Source organism: Orycteropus afer, unplaced genomic scaffold (genome assembly GCF_000298275.1).
Source record: "Orycteropus afer afer isolate SDZICR_OR568_19922 unplaced genomic scaffold, OryAfe1.0 scaffold00268, whole genome shotgun sequence".
NCBI lineage: Eukaryota > Metazoa > Chordata > Mammalia > Tubulidentata > Orycteropodidae > Orycteropus > Orycteropus afer.
In genome coordinates, this window is record NW_006921855.1 from 2,881,039 (window position 1) to 2,895,928 (window position 14,890).

General features: G+C 35.7%; 1 protein-coding gene across 1 annotated transcript in view; it reads right to left on the reverse strand.

The window, feature by feature from the left end:
- Positions 1–14,466: 14,466 nt before the first annotated feature.
- The window catches only part of FBXO8 (F-box protein 8), a 66,733-nt gene continuing 66,309 nt past the window's right edge, over positions 14,467–14,890 (reverse strand). The window contains 1 exon segment of the mRNA XM_007950355.2: positions 14,467–14,654. Coding sequence (XP_007948546.2) covers positions 14,467–14,654 — 188 coding nt within the window.

Sequence of the window (14,890 nt, forward strand, 5' to 3'; positions counted from 1 at the left end):
TTTTTTTTTTTTTTTTTTTGCCTTGTGAGGTGTTCTGGTGGCTGTTGTTAATTGTTGGGTTGCTATCTGAAACGTCAGTGGTTTGAACCCACCTGCAGCTCCATGGGAGAACAATGCAGTAGTCTGCTTCTGTGAAGATTTATAGCCTTGGAAACCCTATCCCCACAGGGAAATTCTGCTCTGTCTTATAGGGTCACTAACCACTGTCAATGAGTCAATTCCGACTCAGCAACCTCCACAGGATTTCCATGGCTGTAAATCTTTACGGAAGCAAACGGCCTCATCTTCCTCTGGTGGATCAGCTGGTGGGTTTGAACCACCAACCTTTTGGTTGGCACTTGAATGCCTTACCAAAGTGTCACCAGTGAGGGTCCCTCTCTGGTTTAGGGTCCTTCTCTGAGGTTTATGGTCGCAAAGCCTCTTCTAGATCATGTCTCATTGCCTTTGGTTCCTTCTCCAGGCACACATAAGACCCTCATAGAAAGAAAGGGTCCCTATGAGTTGGAATTGACTCCACAGTAAGGGGTGATGGAGATATTTACCAAGCATTGTGTTAAGTATTCACAACAATGCCAACATACACATCTATTTCTTTAGTTTCTTCTATCTTTTCTATGCTGATAACTCTCCAAAATGTTATCTCTAGCCCTTGTGTCCTATCCCAGTATTGTATTACCTTTCTAAAGTGACTGCAGAATCCCTTCCCATGTGTTTTGTGTGAACTTTAACTGCTCTGCAAGGGAATTTATTATCTTCTGCCTATAACTTCCTTGTCATCACCACTTTCCTCCCAACCTGAACAAACTTGTCCTTTACCTGTATAGCCTTTATCTATAATGACAAGACTTTTTCAGACTCTTTGGAGTAATTCCTCTCTAAATTCCATTCCAAATGACAAGGCAAAGTTCAGATTTCCATCATGTTTCACTTGCATAATTACAGTAGCCTCCTCACTAATTTCCTTATAATACTTTCAGTTACATTTCTACTTTGTATTTTAATTTGGCATTAAATATTACTAAAACACAGATTAAAAACCATACTTTTCTTCTCAAAGATCTCCAATGACCTAAAAAAATACCAATTCCCTATTTCCCATGGGAGCTCTGGTAGCATAGGGGCTAAGGCACTTGACTGCTAACCAGAAGGCTGGCGGTTCAAACCCACCAGCCACTCCTCGGAAGGAAGGTTGGGCAATCCTACTTCCGTAGTGATACTGCCTCGGAAACCCAAGGAGGGGTCACTATGAGTCAGGGCTGACTCGACGGCACATAACAACAACAACAACAATTTCCCATACTCTGTCTTCAACCTCTATTTTCTAGTCCTTCCTTCTACTAAATCATTGCTCGCCTTATCCTCCAACTCCAGCAAATGTTTAACTATTCCATAACCTCCATGCTCTTTGTTTGTTTCTAAGTCTTTGATCATGCTATCTATGTCCTCACTCAGTAATGCACCTATTTACATAAAAGCCTTCCTTCCCATAGTCAGTATTAATAGCTCACTCTTTCCTTTCTAAAATAATAGCTTTTTTTTTTTGTGGCCTAATTATGTCAACTTATTTTCTTCTGCTGTTAATTAAGGTAATTGTTATGGATTGATTTATGTCCCCCCAAAAGATATGTTGAAGTTCTAACACTTGTGCCTGTGAATGTGACTTTGTTTGGGGCAATAGAGTTATTCTTTGCAGATCTTCTTAGATCCCTTCTTGTAGTATCTTATAAATGGAGGAACAGACACAGAAACACAGTGACACACAGGATAAAGACATTATGTCTACAAGTGAAGAAATGCCTGTGGCCACCAGAAACTGAAAACAACAAAGGAAGGATCTTTCATTACCAAAGACAGAGTATAACCCTGCCAAGGCCATAAATTCAGATGCCTTGTTTCCTGAACTGTGAGGAGATACATTTCTGTGCTTTAAAGCCACTGATTTTTGTTTTGTTTTGTTTTGTTACCACTGTCCTAGGAAACTAACACAGTAATATACAAAAAATACTTGGTAATTATTATCTCTCTTGGTCCCTACTAATGGTCTTGTGTTCTTCTGAAACTCATATAACTTCTCTAGGTCTCTGTAAAATTGTGGTGATATATACAAAGCATTACAGAACTTTATGTGACTGTGGTTGACTTTCTCCTGCTAAAGCCCTTGAGGATAGGGGGCAGTTTTATTTTTGTGTCTTTTGTTGTATCTAGTAAATCCCTTCCTTGTATAAACTAGGCCCTCTTCAAATACTTGCTCATTTGAGTATTTAAGAAATTAAAACTTCACCGCAATATAAAATAATACTCTAAATTTAGGTCACATTTTAGGCAATTGGGGCAATAGTGAACTTGAATATTGTGTAGTAGAACTTGAATATGTGAGAAATGAGATTTCCCTTGAATGGTGAGTAAAGCACAAAATGGATCAGAAAGGCTTGAGGAGAGTAGACCTCTACTGTAATGTGATTGGCTGTATTAAGGTTTTAATAAATTGATGTAATAACAATAGAAAGTGTTAGAGATAGTCTGAGCCAATGAAAAAGGAAATTAATGAGGAGGAGGAGGTAAAGCAATGTTCCATTTAACAGTCCCACCCACTATTGTTGGATTCAGTTTTGGTTCATAGCGATCCTGTAGGGCAGAGTAGAGCTGTCTGGGATTTCCAAGGTTGCAAAGCTTTACAGAAGAAGACTGCCACATCTTTCTCCTGCAGAGCAGCTGTAGGGTTTGAACTGCTGACCTTTGGGTTAGCAGCCAAGTGCTTAAACATTGTGCTACCGGAGTTCCTTCATTTAATGGTATGTTGTTGTTATGTGTCCTGGAGTCAGATTCGACTCATAGAGACCCCTCCTTAGGTTTCCGAGGCGTTATCACTACAGGAGTAGATTGCCCAACCTTCCTTCCGAGGAGTGGCCGGTGTGTTTGAACTGCCAGCCTTATGGTTAGCAGTCAAATGCCTTAGGCACTACGCCACCAGAGCTCCCAAGAGTGACTCTAGCTATCAGAGTTTAAACGTGTAAAATCAACTCTAGTATAAGATGGATGCATCTGGCTATTTCAGTCTGATACAAAATATCAAGCATTTGATTCAGGCAACTTCTCTTGCTCTGAAAAATGTGCTGATCACATCTATAAATTTATCACTGAAAAATTTCCTTGGGCTTTAAAAATCGATCTCTTAGAAAATGCATTTTCTTGAGCTGTATTGAAAAAAGAAAAATCAGATTTCTGAGACTTTAAGGCTGCAGACCAGACTCAGGACCAACACAAATCCATCATGGCAATAAATACTACTCTGTGAGAGCTGTTATAAGACATTTTCACCTGATCCAATATGACCTTTGCCTCCTTCAACAGCTTTTCATTTCTCTGGCTTATTGTTGGGAATGATCATAATCTTTTTTGGATGGCATTTTGGAAAATACTGTGTATTATTTCCTTTGCTTCAACCTTAAGGAAGCTGATCATACAGCAAGAACAAGACACTGAAATATAATAAAATGACTAATGGAATTCCTTCCTAAACACGATGGTCCATATTGGATTCTGCAATTCATTTTTAGGAAAAGTAGTGAAATGAAGTATATAATTTGAAGAATATCTAAACTCACACACATTGAAAATAGATGATACAAAATCCAGTTTTGAATTTCTGAGAATTTTATTCATCAGCCTCAGGACTGAAAATAACATTTGCTTTGGACAAAACTCTGTGGAGCAAAGTGATGGGTGAGAACTATGCTGTTCTATCCACATAACTACTTTATTTCATCCTTTTTTCAATTTATTTTTCTGTTCTCTTAATAACAAAAGCAGCCTTGAAATAACTTTTCTAGGCTTCTCTATTCTGTGCTTTTCTCAGAGCGTCTACCACAGGAATGCAAACATATAGTCACTGAATTCTGGCTCTACAAAGGGTCATCTCAGGGTGCATAACATTAAGAAGAGACAACTACATGGAAATTGTTTACCATGAAATAACTCTGTACATTTTTTATTTTGACAGAAATTGTTAAATATACATTATGTTAAATTTTTCACAAGTAGTCCTCAAGTGTTGATTATATCTTCAAAACCTTTTCTGCGATGCTTTTGTTAGAAGAAATTCCTTTTTGCCTGAATGCTTCTGGACAGGTTTTTCAATAAGATGATAAACACTGGTATTGCTTTCTGATATGTTAATTAAACACAGAAGCAAAAATGTATATTGTACTTGCCACCTAATGGCTAGCAATATTCAGTAATTTGGTTTTACTTAAACTTGTCATTCAGTATTTTAAAATATAAGTAAGTTCATGACTGAGTTTAAAAGGGTGTATTAAGTTGGATTGCAAATTTATAACTTAAAAACTTGATTGAAAATTAGGTCATGTTAATGATCTAAAAAGTGTTTTTTCAAACTTGAAAAATGGTTTTACTATTTGAAATAGCTTTATCTTAATTCTTTAAGTTAAAAACAGAAAAACAAAAAGTAATCTGAGATTCTACAATTGATTATTTTAAATTTTAAAATAAATTAGGGAGAAGAGACATTAGTGAATATTTTCCTTCAAATAACTTCCTTTGGAAAAGGTCAATAATTTAAATATTTTAAAAGTGATTAACTACTTTCAGAGACTGAAAACAAAATCTTAGGTATGTGTATCCCACAAACATACATATTACTGATTCAGACTTTTAAACTGTCAATACTTGAGAGACAATGCCATTGATGTGTACCTGGTCCTAGTCCTTCCATTTAACTTTGTCCCTGGAGAGTGGTCTTGGGCGACAGAGTGGCGTCCTGGCTTCCCAAGTTGTTGTACTGACAAACTGCAGTGGTGGTAAAGTCAAGGAGCCTGACAAAATCTCATTAATCATTTTAAATTAAATCCAACCTTCCTGTCCAACCATGCCAAGAAGAAAGCCATTTTTTTTTAAACAAATCAAAATTTTCTCTGTAAAGATTTGGTATTTTTCTCTTGTTGGTCTTTAATTAGACAAAAATAAAATAAAACCACCTACTTCTGTAAGCTTGAAAACAAAACATTTGTCCAGTTTTGATATAATCAACTGTCAAAGTATTTTAAAAACAAAGCAAATTTTGAATAAAAATACATGAAAACATTCTGAGAGGAAATTTTACTAGTTAAACTGGAGATATAATTTATCTTTATTTTCTGAATAGTTTGATGAATTTATTTTGTTCTAAAATATGTAACACTTGATAATACTTTAAAGATGAAAAACAATTTCATTATCCTTAATGAAATTATCCTAATCTCTTCCTTCCATGTATACATGTGTCCTGTTTTAGATAGTGATAATTGTAATACACTCATTCACACACATAGATGTGTATATACACACATACACACTCACACACACACGCTTGGTTATCCTTGTTAATATTTATCATTATTATAAATGGTTTCTCATTTTATTCATAAATATCATAGTTTCATAGTAGTACATCATGAAGACGTATCTTGGTCTACTTGACCAGTGCCTAGCATAGTGTCTGGTTCATAGTGTGCACTTATATATATATATATATATATATATATATATATATATATATATTTGTTAGAAGTCCTAAGATTGGGGCATTTCAGTTGCTTACACTTTTTAATCTTGAGAAAAGATATGATTAAGGATGTAATATGACCTTTTCCTTATTTAGGATGTGTTGCCAGAGGTGAACGTACTCACTTAAGAATTCTTGAAAAGAAATTGCAGGCAGTTGGGTTAATAATAGTGGTATTTAAAAAGAAGTTCATTGTAAACACAGGAAAACAGACTTTAATTAGAATAAACAGGTTGTTATTTTCAATATTATTAACTCCTGAATAAAGCTACTTTCACTGAGCATCATATTAGTAACACTGTAAAAATTTAAAAAACTAATTCAGAGAAATAACAAAATTTGGTGACAAACTCTTGAAGGAAAAAAAAAAATTGACAATCTTAACGTAGTTGTAAAATTAGAAGTACTGGAGAGATGAATTTACACCTAGAATAATGCATAAGTTTAATTAATTAATTTTTAAAAAAGGAAATAGTAAAGCCACCTTTTTATATGCTTATATAGAAAATGAACCAGAATTAAAAAAAATCAATTAGATTTACTGAGAAACTGTTACGGGCGAAGATCTGACAGGAACTGAGAAAAAAGCATAAAAGAAATAATTCCACCTACAAAAACTGAGAAAGTTGTCCTGAAGAGGAAAGAACCAGACAGGACTTTGAAGGATGATAACATTTCAAGAGGTAAATACAAGGGAGGGGTTAAGAGCATTCCCCCCAACACACAACTCACCAAAAAAAAAAAAAAAAAATAGCGAATGAATGGAAAGGTGAAAATACAGGATGCATTTAGAAAACAATGAGGTTTGAGAGTGTTGGTTTTCACAGAACGTAGTCAGGAAAAATCCTGTTGTGACAAATTTAGAGGGCTTTACAAGTTTTAAGCAATTTTCTTTCTTCCTTCCTCCAAGCCTCCCTCCCTTCATTTTAAAATACAATCTGTACCTTAGAAAACTAACTGGTGACTGTATATAGGAAGGACTTACTAGCAATACTCAGTTGGTATGTTTTGTTCTGAGCTTGAAACAGCACAGCCCTTAATGGGGAAGGAAGGTGCAGGCTGGCCTGAGTTACAATGAACCCTAAATACTCTGATGAGTTATAATGAACTGTAAGTACTCTTGTGAGTTTCAGCAGAGGTCAAATTTCACATTTGGCATGCAGGTATTTGACTAGAGACAATATCAAAACCATTAGCATTACTGTACTTTTATAGCTTCCAAATAACAGTGGTAAGTATAGAAGTTAAGACTCAGAAAGGCTTGAATGTGGATGGGGAAAACTATTTTTACTTGTTCCGCAGCAAATGCAAGCTCAGCATTCATGAAACTCCTTTAGCTCTTGGGATGCCATTCTTCTCTGACTTTAGAATTTTGATGAATCCTCTACTTAAGACTTCTCTTTGACTACCAAAACCTAAAATGCTTCCCAGCTATTTCTTTTACTCAAATTACTCCCTAGGTGAGTTTTATTTCCCCATGCTTCTGTTTGCATAAAATAATTTAATTACTAATATGATCACCAAACTTACATAGCCAGCCTTGATATTTTTTTGAACTCTAGTCTTCTCCAGCTGCTCACAATGAATGTTCTATGAATACCTTAAAAATATCCAAAATTGAGATTATCATTTCCATTTCATTCCACTGGTTGCTTCACCTACTTGCAATTTTTGATAACAAGACCACCATCTCCTCAGATCCCCTTATTAGCAACCTTTCTCCAAAGTCATTAAACCCTACCAATCTCCAGTGTTTTTTAAAATTCATTCCTCCTCTAAAACCTTCAGCCTCTTCCCTAGTTCAGGCTTTACAGTAAGACCAGAAAAGCTGGGCACACTCTTTGACCTTTATAAAATCTTCCTGATGGAAGAGGTGTACAAGCAGAAAATTACTATATGGTTATTATAATAAAGATATGTATAAAGTGCTGTGGTTCACAGGAGAAGCAGCAGTTGCTACTCATAATACCTATAGTCTTTGAGAGATGTGATGAAGAAATATTTTAGGCAGATCTTAGATGATGAGTAGGTGAATTAAAGATACGGAAGTGAGAAAAGGATTTTACAAGAAAGAACAGCTGTGTAAAGAAAGACTATCGATCACATTTGCAGAATGTTGTTAGAGATGAGGCTTTAAAGATAAGGTGAGGCCACACTGTGAAGACTCTCATATATCATGCTAAGGAGGCTGTATTTCATTTTTTTAGGCAGAACAGAGACATCAAAAGACTTTGAACAGATAAGTGTCAGCAGATTTGTGTTTTAAAAGACAAATCTGGTGTACTGGAAAGAAGATCCAGTAGCTCTCAACATCAGGCGATACTGCTTCCCTAAAAGGCACTTGGAAATAAGTGGGTACATAAGGCATGTGTATGTCCCACACTGCATGGGAATCTCCCATAATGAAGAATATACTTCCCAAAATGCCAGTAGCATCCCCACTGAGAAACACTGAACTGTAAATTTATGATATAAATGTTTACTATTAAGGCTTTTCAGAGAAAGAATATTAAAAAAAATTTCTACTTATGTAGTTTTAAACATAATGAGGAAAAAAAAATCTCTATTCAGTAAGCATGCTGCTGCTGTTGTTAGGTGCTGTCGAGTAAATTCCAACTCACAGTGACTTCAAACACAACAGAAACACTGCCAGGCCCTGTGCCATCTTCACAATCACTGCTAGGTTTGAGCCCATTGTTGCAGCCTTGATCCATTTCATTGAGGATCCCTCTTTTTCACTGACCTCTACTTTACCACACATGATGTCTTTCTCTAGGGACTGGTCCCTTCTGATAACATGTCCAAAGTACATGAGATCAGTCTTGACATCATCACTTGTAAGGAGCATTCTGGCTGTACTTCTTCCAAGACAGATTTGTTTGTTCTTCCGGTAGTCCATGATAATATATTCAACATTCTTCATTAACACATTCATTCAAAGGCATCACTTCCTTTTCAGTTTTCCTTATTCATTGTCCTGCTTTTGCATGTATATGAAAACAAAACAAAACAAAACCCACTGCCAGTGAGTCGATTCCGACTTATATATAGCAACCACCATTGGGTTTCCAAGGCTATAAATCTTTATGGAAGTAGATTGCCTCATCGTCCTCCTGCAGAGCAACTGGTGGGTTTGAACTGCTCACCTTCTGGTTAGTAACGAAATGTCTTACCCATTTGGATGTCTATGAGGTGACTGAAAATACCATGACTTTGGTCAGGTGCATCGTAGTCCTCAAAGTGACATTTGTGTTTTTGAACACTTTAAGAGATCTTTTGCAACAAATTTGTCCAATGTAATATTTCATTTGATTTCTTGACTGCTAGCTTCTATGGGTATTAATTATGGATCCAAGTAAAAAAAAAAAAAAAAACCCTGACAACTTCAATCTTTTCTCCATTTATCATAATGTAGCTTTTTGGTCCAGTTGTGAGGATTTTTGTTTTCTTTATGATGAGCTGTAATCCACACTGAAGACTGTAGTCTTTAATCATCAGTAAGTGCTTCAAGTCATCTTCACTTTCAGCAGGAAGGTTGTGTCATGTGCATTATCACAGGTTGTTAATGAGTCTTCCTCCAATCCTGATGCCATATTCTTCTTCATATAGCACAGCTCCTTAGATTATTAGCTCAGCATACAGATTGAGTAAGTATAGTGAAAGGATACCACTTGAGGCACAGCTTTCATGATTTTAAAACGTGCAGTATCCCCTTGTTCTGTTCAAATGATTGCCTCTTGGTCTCTGCACAGGTTTTACATGAGCAGAATTAATATTCTGGAATTCTTATTCTTCTCAATGTTTTCCATAATTTCTTATGATCCATGCAGTTGAATGCCTTTGGATAGTCAATAGAACACAGGCAATCATCTTTTTGCTAGTCTGCTTTCAGCCATGATCTATCTAACATCAGCAAAGGTATCACTTGTTCTACATCCTCTTCTGAATCCAGCTTGAGTCCCTTGTTGATGTACTGCTGCAAACATTTTTAAATTCTCTTCAACAAAATTTTACTTGCTTGTGACAGTAATGATATTATTTCATAATTTCTGCTTCTGTTGGAGCACCTTTCTTGGAATGGGCACTAATATAGGTGGCTTCCATCACATACAGTTTTGCTGCCTTGAAGTATCACAGGACAGAGTTGGGGCAATTAAAACTACAAGAAAATTCAAGAGGAAACCCTGCAAGGAGAGTAGCAGAGAAGAGTAGCCCCAAATTCTGCATAACTTCTGCCCCAAATTCTGAACAATCTCTGAAGCATACAGGCACCAGATAGACTCCAAACAGAGAAGCCAGGTTAAAGAACTGATGTTTGAAGTGCCACCAACTGCAGGGAAGCCAGAGCTTAAAGTTGGAGTTCAGCCAAGTTAACTGCCTGTTGTTTTGTTTGTAAGTATTTGGAGGAACATACCAGAATTCAAAATTTCTACATTTTATTCATCATGTTCAAGACATGATTACTCAACATACAAAGAAGCAGGAAAATGTTATCAAAACTCAAAGGACAATCAAAAAAGACTGACACTGAGATGATTCAGTTATTGGCATTAGAAGATAAAGATTTTCAAACCCACCAGCCACTCCTTGGAAGGAAGGTTGGGCAATCTACTTCTTTAGTGATACTGCCTTGGAAACCCAAGGAGAGGTCCCTATGAGTAGGATCCAACTCCTTGGCAGTGGGTTTGGTTTATTATAATTATGAGATATAAAGTAAAATGTGCTTAAAATGAACATGATAGAAAATGTTAGTATGGAAATATAAATTATAAAAACTAAATGAAATTCTAGAACTAAAAAAAAAAAATACACTGGAAAGAAAAAAGTTACTGAATGGGCTTAAAAGAAATGTTATTATGAAAGAGTGAACTTGAATATAGATCAAGAGAAATAATCTTACTTGAAGAGTTAAAAATAAGAAATTGAAAAAAAAAAAACCACCAAAAAACCCAGAACCTTACAGACCTGTAAAATAACATCAAAAGGTCTAGCATATGTGTAACTGGAGTCCCATAAACATGAAAAACAGGATGAGGTTTAAAAAAAAGTCTGAAGAAACAAAGCTACCAGGGAAAAATGACATTATTTTATAAAGGGGAAGAATAATTTGACTCATTACTGACTTCTCACTGGAAATAATGAAGTGAGAAGGCCATGGAACAACATTTTTAAAGCACCAATAAAGGCAACAACCAAAAAATGAAACTATCAACTCAAAATTCTCCATCCAGCAAAAATATTCAAGGAGGAAAACAGAACAAAGATATTTTCTAATGAAAGAAAATTAAGGTAATTAATTAATTTCCAGCAGATTGGAACTATAATAGATGTAAAAGAAAGTTCTCCACGTTGAAAGAATTGATACTAGAAAGAAACCTGAATTTTTTCAGAAGGAATAAGAGCATCAGAAATGATAATGTGGCTAAAAATAAAACAGTACATAAAGTATTTTTTCTTTTATTTATTTAAAATGTATGACTGCTTAAATTATAACATTATATTGTGAAATTTAGAAAATAGGCTATATGTAATAAATAAGGCAACTATAAGAAAAAGGTTGAGGGGAGGAGATCAAGTTGATTCCAATTTATAGTGACCTCCATTGGGTTTCCAAGGTTGTAAACCTTTACAGAAGGTGACTGCCCCATCTTTCTTCTGTGGAGCAGCTGGTGAATTCAAACCACTGACATTCTGGTTAGCTGCCAAATGCCGTATCCATTATACCACTAAAACCAAAACCAACCAAACCCATCACCATGGAGTTGGATCCGACTCATAGAGACCCCTCCTTGGGTTTCTGAGGCGGTATCACTACAGAAGTAGATTGCCCAACTTTCCTTCCGAGAAGTAGCTGGTAGGTTTGAACCACCAGCCTTCTGGTTAGCAGTCAAGAGCCTTAGGCACTACACTACCAGAGCTCCTATTATACCACTAGAGCTCCTTTAATAAAAAAAACAACTGTAAGATAAAGCCACTCCTCGGAAGGAAGGTTGGGCAATCTACTTCTGTAGTGATACTACCTTGGCAACCCAAGGAGGGGTCGCTATAAGTTGGGTCCAACTCGCCGGCACATAACAACAACAACAACAAGATAAAGGATGAGGGAAGGGGATGAATAGAACTATATGGCTATAAGATCTCCACATTTTATATAAAGTGGTACAATATTAACTGTAAATGGGCTGCATAAAGTAATATATATTGATAGAGGTGTGGTTTATACAAATGTGTGCATTTGTGAGGACTCATTAGTATGCTTAAGATCCATGCATTTTATTGTATGTAAATTTTACCACCAAAGGAAAAGAAAAAAAATTGATCTCTAGTGAATGCTATGCAAGTTGAACCATAGCATAGTACTATGCAATGTAATAATATAATTTTATCTATTATTTATAATTATTTATCACCTCTATCAATATATATTACTTTATGCAGCCCATTTACAGTTAATATGTGAAATTTGGGAGCTCTGGTAGCATAGTGGCTAAGACACTTGCCTGCTAACCAGACGGCTGGTGGTTCAAACCCACCAGCCACTCCTCGGACGGAAGGTTGGGCAATCCTACTTCCGTAGTGATACTGCCTCAGAAACCCAAGGAGGGGTCGCTATGAGTCGGGGCCGACTCGACGGCACATAACAACAACAACAATATGTGAAATTTACTTTGCCCCGTATCTAACCTAACCTAACCTAACCTAACCTAGGTTGATGGATTGTAGATAATGTGATGAGGCAAATACACTAAATTTTCATTATAGAATCTAGGTGGTGAGTATATAGCTATTATTTATAAAATCTTTCAACTTTTCTATGTTTGATATTTTTCATAATAAAATGTTGGATAAATGATTATTACCAATCCATATTTATAATCAGATTAGGATGTGGGAAAAAAAAGAAATTAGAAAGTAGGAGATACAAAAAAGGAAGCAAGATAGTCAAATTAAAACAGAGAGATAAGGATACACAAAAAAAACACAGCAGAAATGATAAGAGAGAGTAAACGAAGGGAGAACGATAATAAATAATATCACTATTCTTTATCTTTGAAACAATTAGTTCTGAAGTTAAAATCTGGAATTATTTTGCCATAGAATTCAAAATTATGTACATATGAAAATTATTTAAATATATTTTAGAATATTAGAAACTTTATTATCAGTCTAAAAGTCCTTTAGACTTCATTATCAGTCTAAAAGAAGGCCATCATGCTTGGTAAAGTAGTAAGTTGTTGTTATGTGCCTTCAAGTCGGCCCCGACTCATAGCGACCCCTCCTTGGGTTTCCTAGGCAGTATCACTACGGAAGTAGATTGCCCCATCTTCCTTCCAGGAGTGGCTGGTGGGTTTGAATCGCCAGCCTTCTGGTTAGCAGTCAAGTGTCTGAGCCACTATGCTACCAGAGCTCCTTGGTAAAGTAGAGTGTCAGTGAAAAAGAGAAAAATCTTCAACAAGATGGATTGACTCAGTGGCTGCAACAACGGGCTCAAACATAGCAATGATTCTGAGGATGGAGCAGCACCCAGCAGCGTTTCGTTCTGTTGTACGTGGGTCGCTACGAGACAAAACCCACTCGATGACACCTAACAATAAAAAAGTCCCCTTAATATTAAAAAAGTGTTTGACTAACATGTATGAATCCTGAAAAATCCGTACTTCATCATTTCAGTTGTAACATTATGAACTTCTATTGACTTAGGGCCAAATCTGGAAGGAAGTCTCTAGTAAAGAGTTTCTATACTCCCCAGTTCCATCCCCCTAACTAGCAGCTATACTCATAACATAGTGCATCATTCCAAAGCCGATGATTTTTACTTAGTGAGATAACCAGGGAACTTCTGAATTACTATACAAATATATTACTCCCTATAATTCCAATGCTTTGTATTAAATAATTAATTAATTATTACTTAAGATATACCTCATGTAATATCTGTGAAGACAGAACCCATGCCTAGGTATTAATTGGTAGCTAGCACAGTGGTTAGCATATGATAGGTCCTTGATAGACATTTACTGAATGAATGAATGAAGAGTGCTTACTGTAATTCACAGTATCCCTTTCTCAACTGATTCTGAACAAAGATCATCAGGTTAGAATAGTGAAGTTTGGCTCATTACTTCAGATATAAATAAGAAAAGATTTATTTACTAAAGTTCTAATAATATTTTGTTCTAGTGTATGCAAATTTTAGATTTTAACATGTTTTGCTATCCTAAATGTAGTTCAAGGGACTTATCAAGACTTGACTAAACCAGAAGTTTTAAGAATAAAAAGCCAAATGATATAAAAACAAGTGCTAATCTGCATAGCAATACAGTAACAAATAAATACTCTTTTCAAAATTCAAAGGAAAAGAAGTTGGTAATGGAACCTCTCTGAAGTCAGATCCAACTTTCACAAAGATAACAATAATCTCAGGTCAGAATCAAATAAATTCAGAAGTCAGTTTGAGAGAAAAGGAAATACTTTAGTTAAAATCTTTACAATAAAATAATTATGATTATAAATCTCTTTAGTTAAATATGTACACATTACATGGTATTTTTAAAAAGAATGGAACCAGGTAAGTTTTTCAGGCAAATCTAATGTACAAATACACCATATTTTAGAGTACAGGGTCAGTTTTACATACTTAAATAGTTGTGTCAGACAATGGCTCTGCTTTGTGCAAAACATGATAAGAAAAAGTAAGTAAAATTCTGCAAAATTCTTTAGTTCCCCAAGGAAATTACTAAATAAAGTAGTAAAAGAAAAAAAGAAAACAACACGTTGTATACTCAAGCTTGATTGTAAACAGAGGCTAGAATGACCATCACTAAAATACCTTCCATATCTGCTAAGTTAAGTCTTTTGGTAGTTTTAGTTCGAAGTTAAAAGTTAAAGTCCTAGCAATTGTGCTTTTATGCAGCCACATGGCCAATAAGGTAGATGTTGTCATAAAGGTGCCCGACAAAATCTTCACTAATATTTTGAGCAGCACGACGGGTATTTCGAATAAATTCTCTTTTTGACATTTTATTCTTCACATGAGGGCTAGTGAGGTCAATGGAAAGTAGAATCAATGAGTAGCATAGTACATAGACTGCATCTAGAAGGAAAAAGAAACATTTCAAATTATTAGCTGGCTTAAAAAATATAGTCTCAATGGTTGTTATTGTTGTTATGTGCCATCAAGTCGGACCCAACTCATAGCGACCCTTCCTTGGGTTTCCGAGGTGATATCACTACAGAAGTAGCTTGCCCAACCTTCCTTCTGAGGAGTGGCTGGTGGATTTGAACCGCCAGCCTTCTGGTTAGCAGTCAAGTGCCTTAGGCACTATGCTA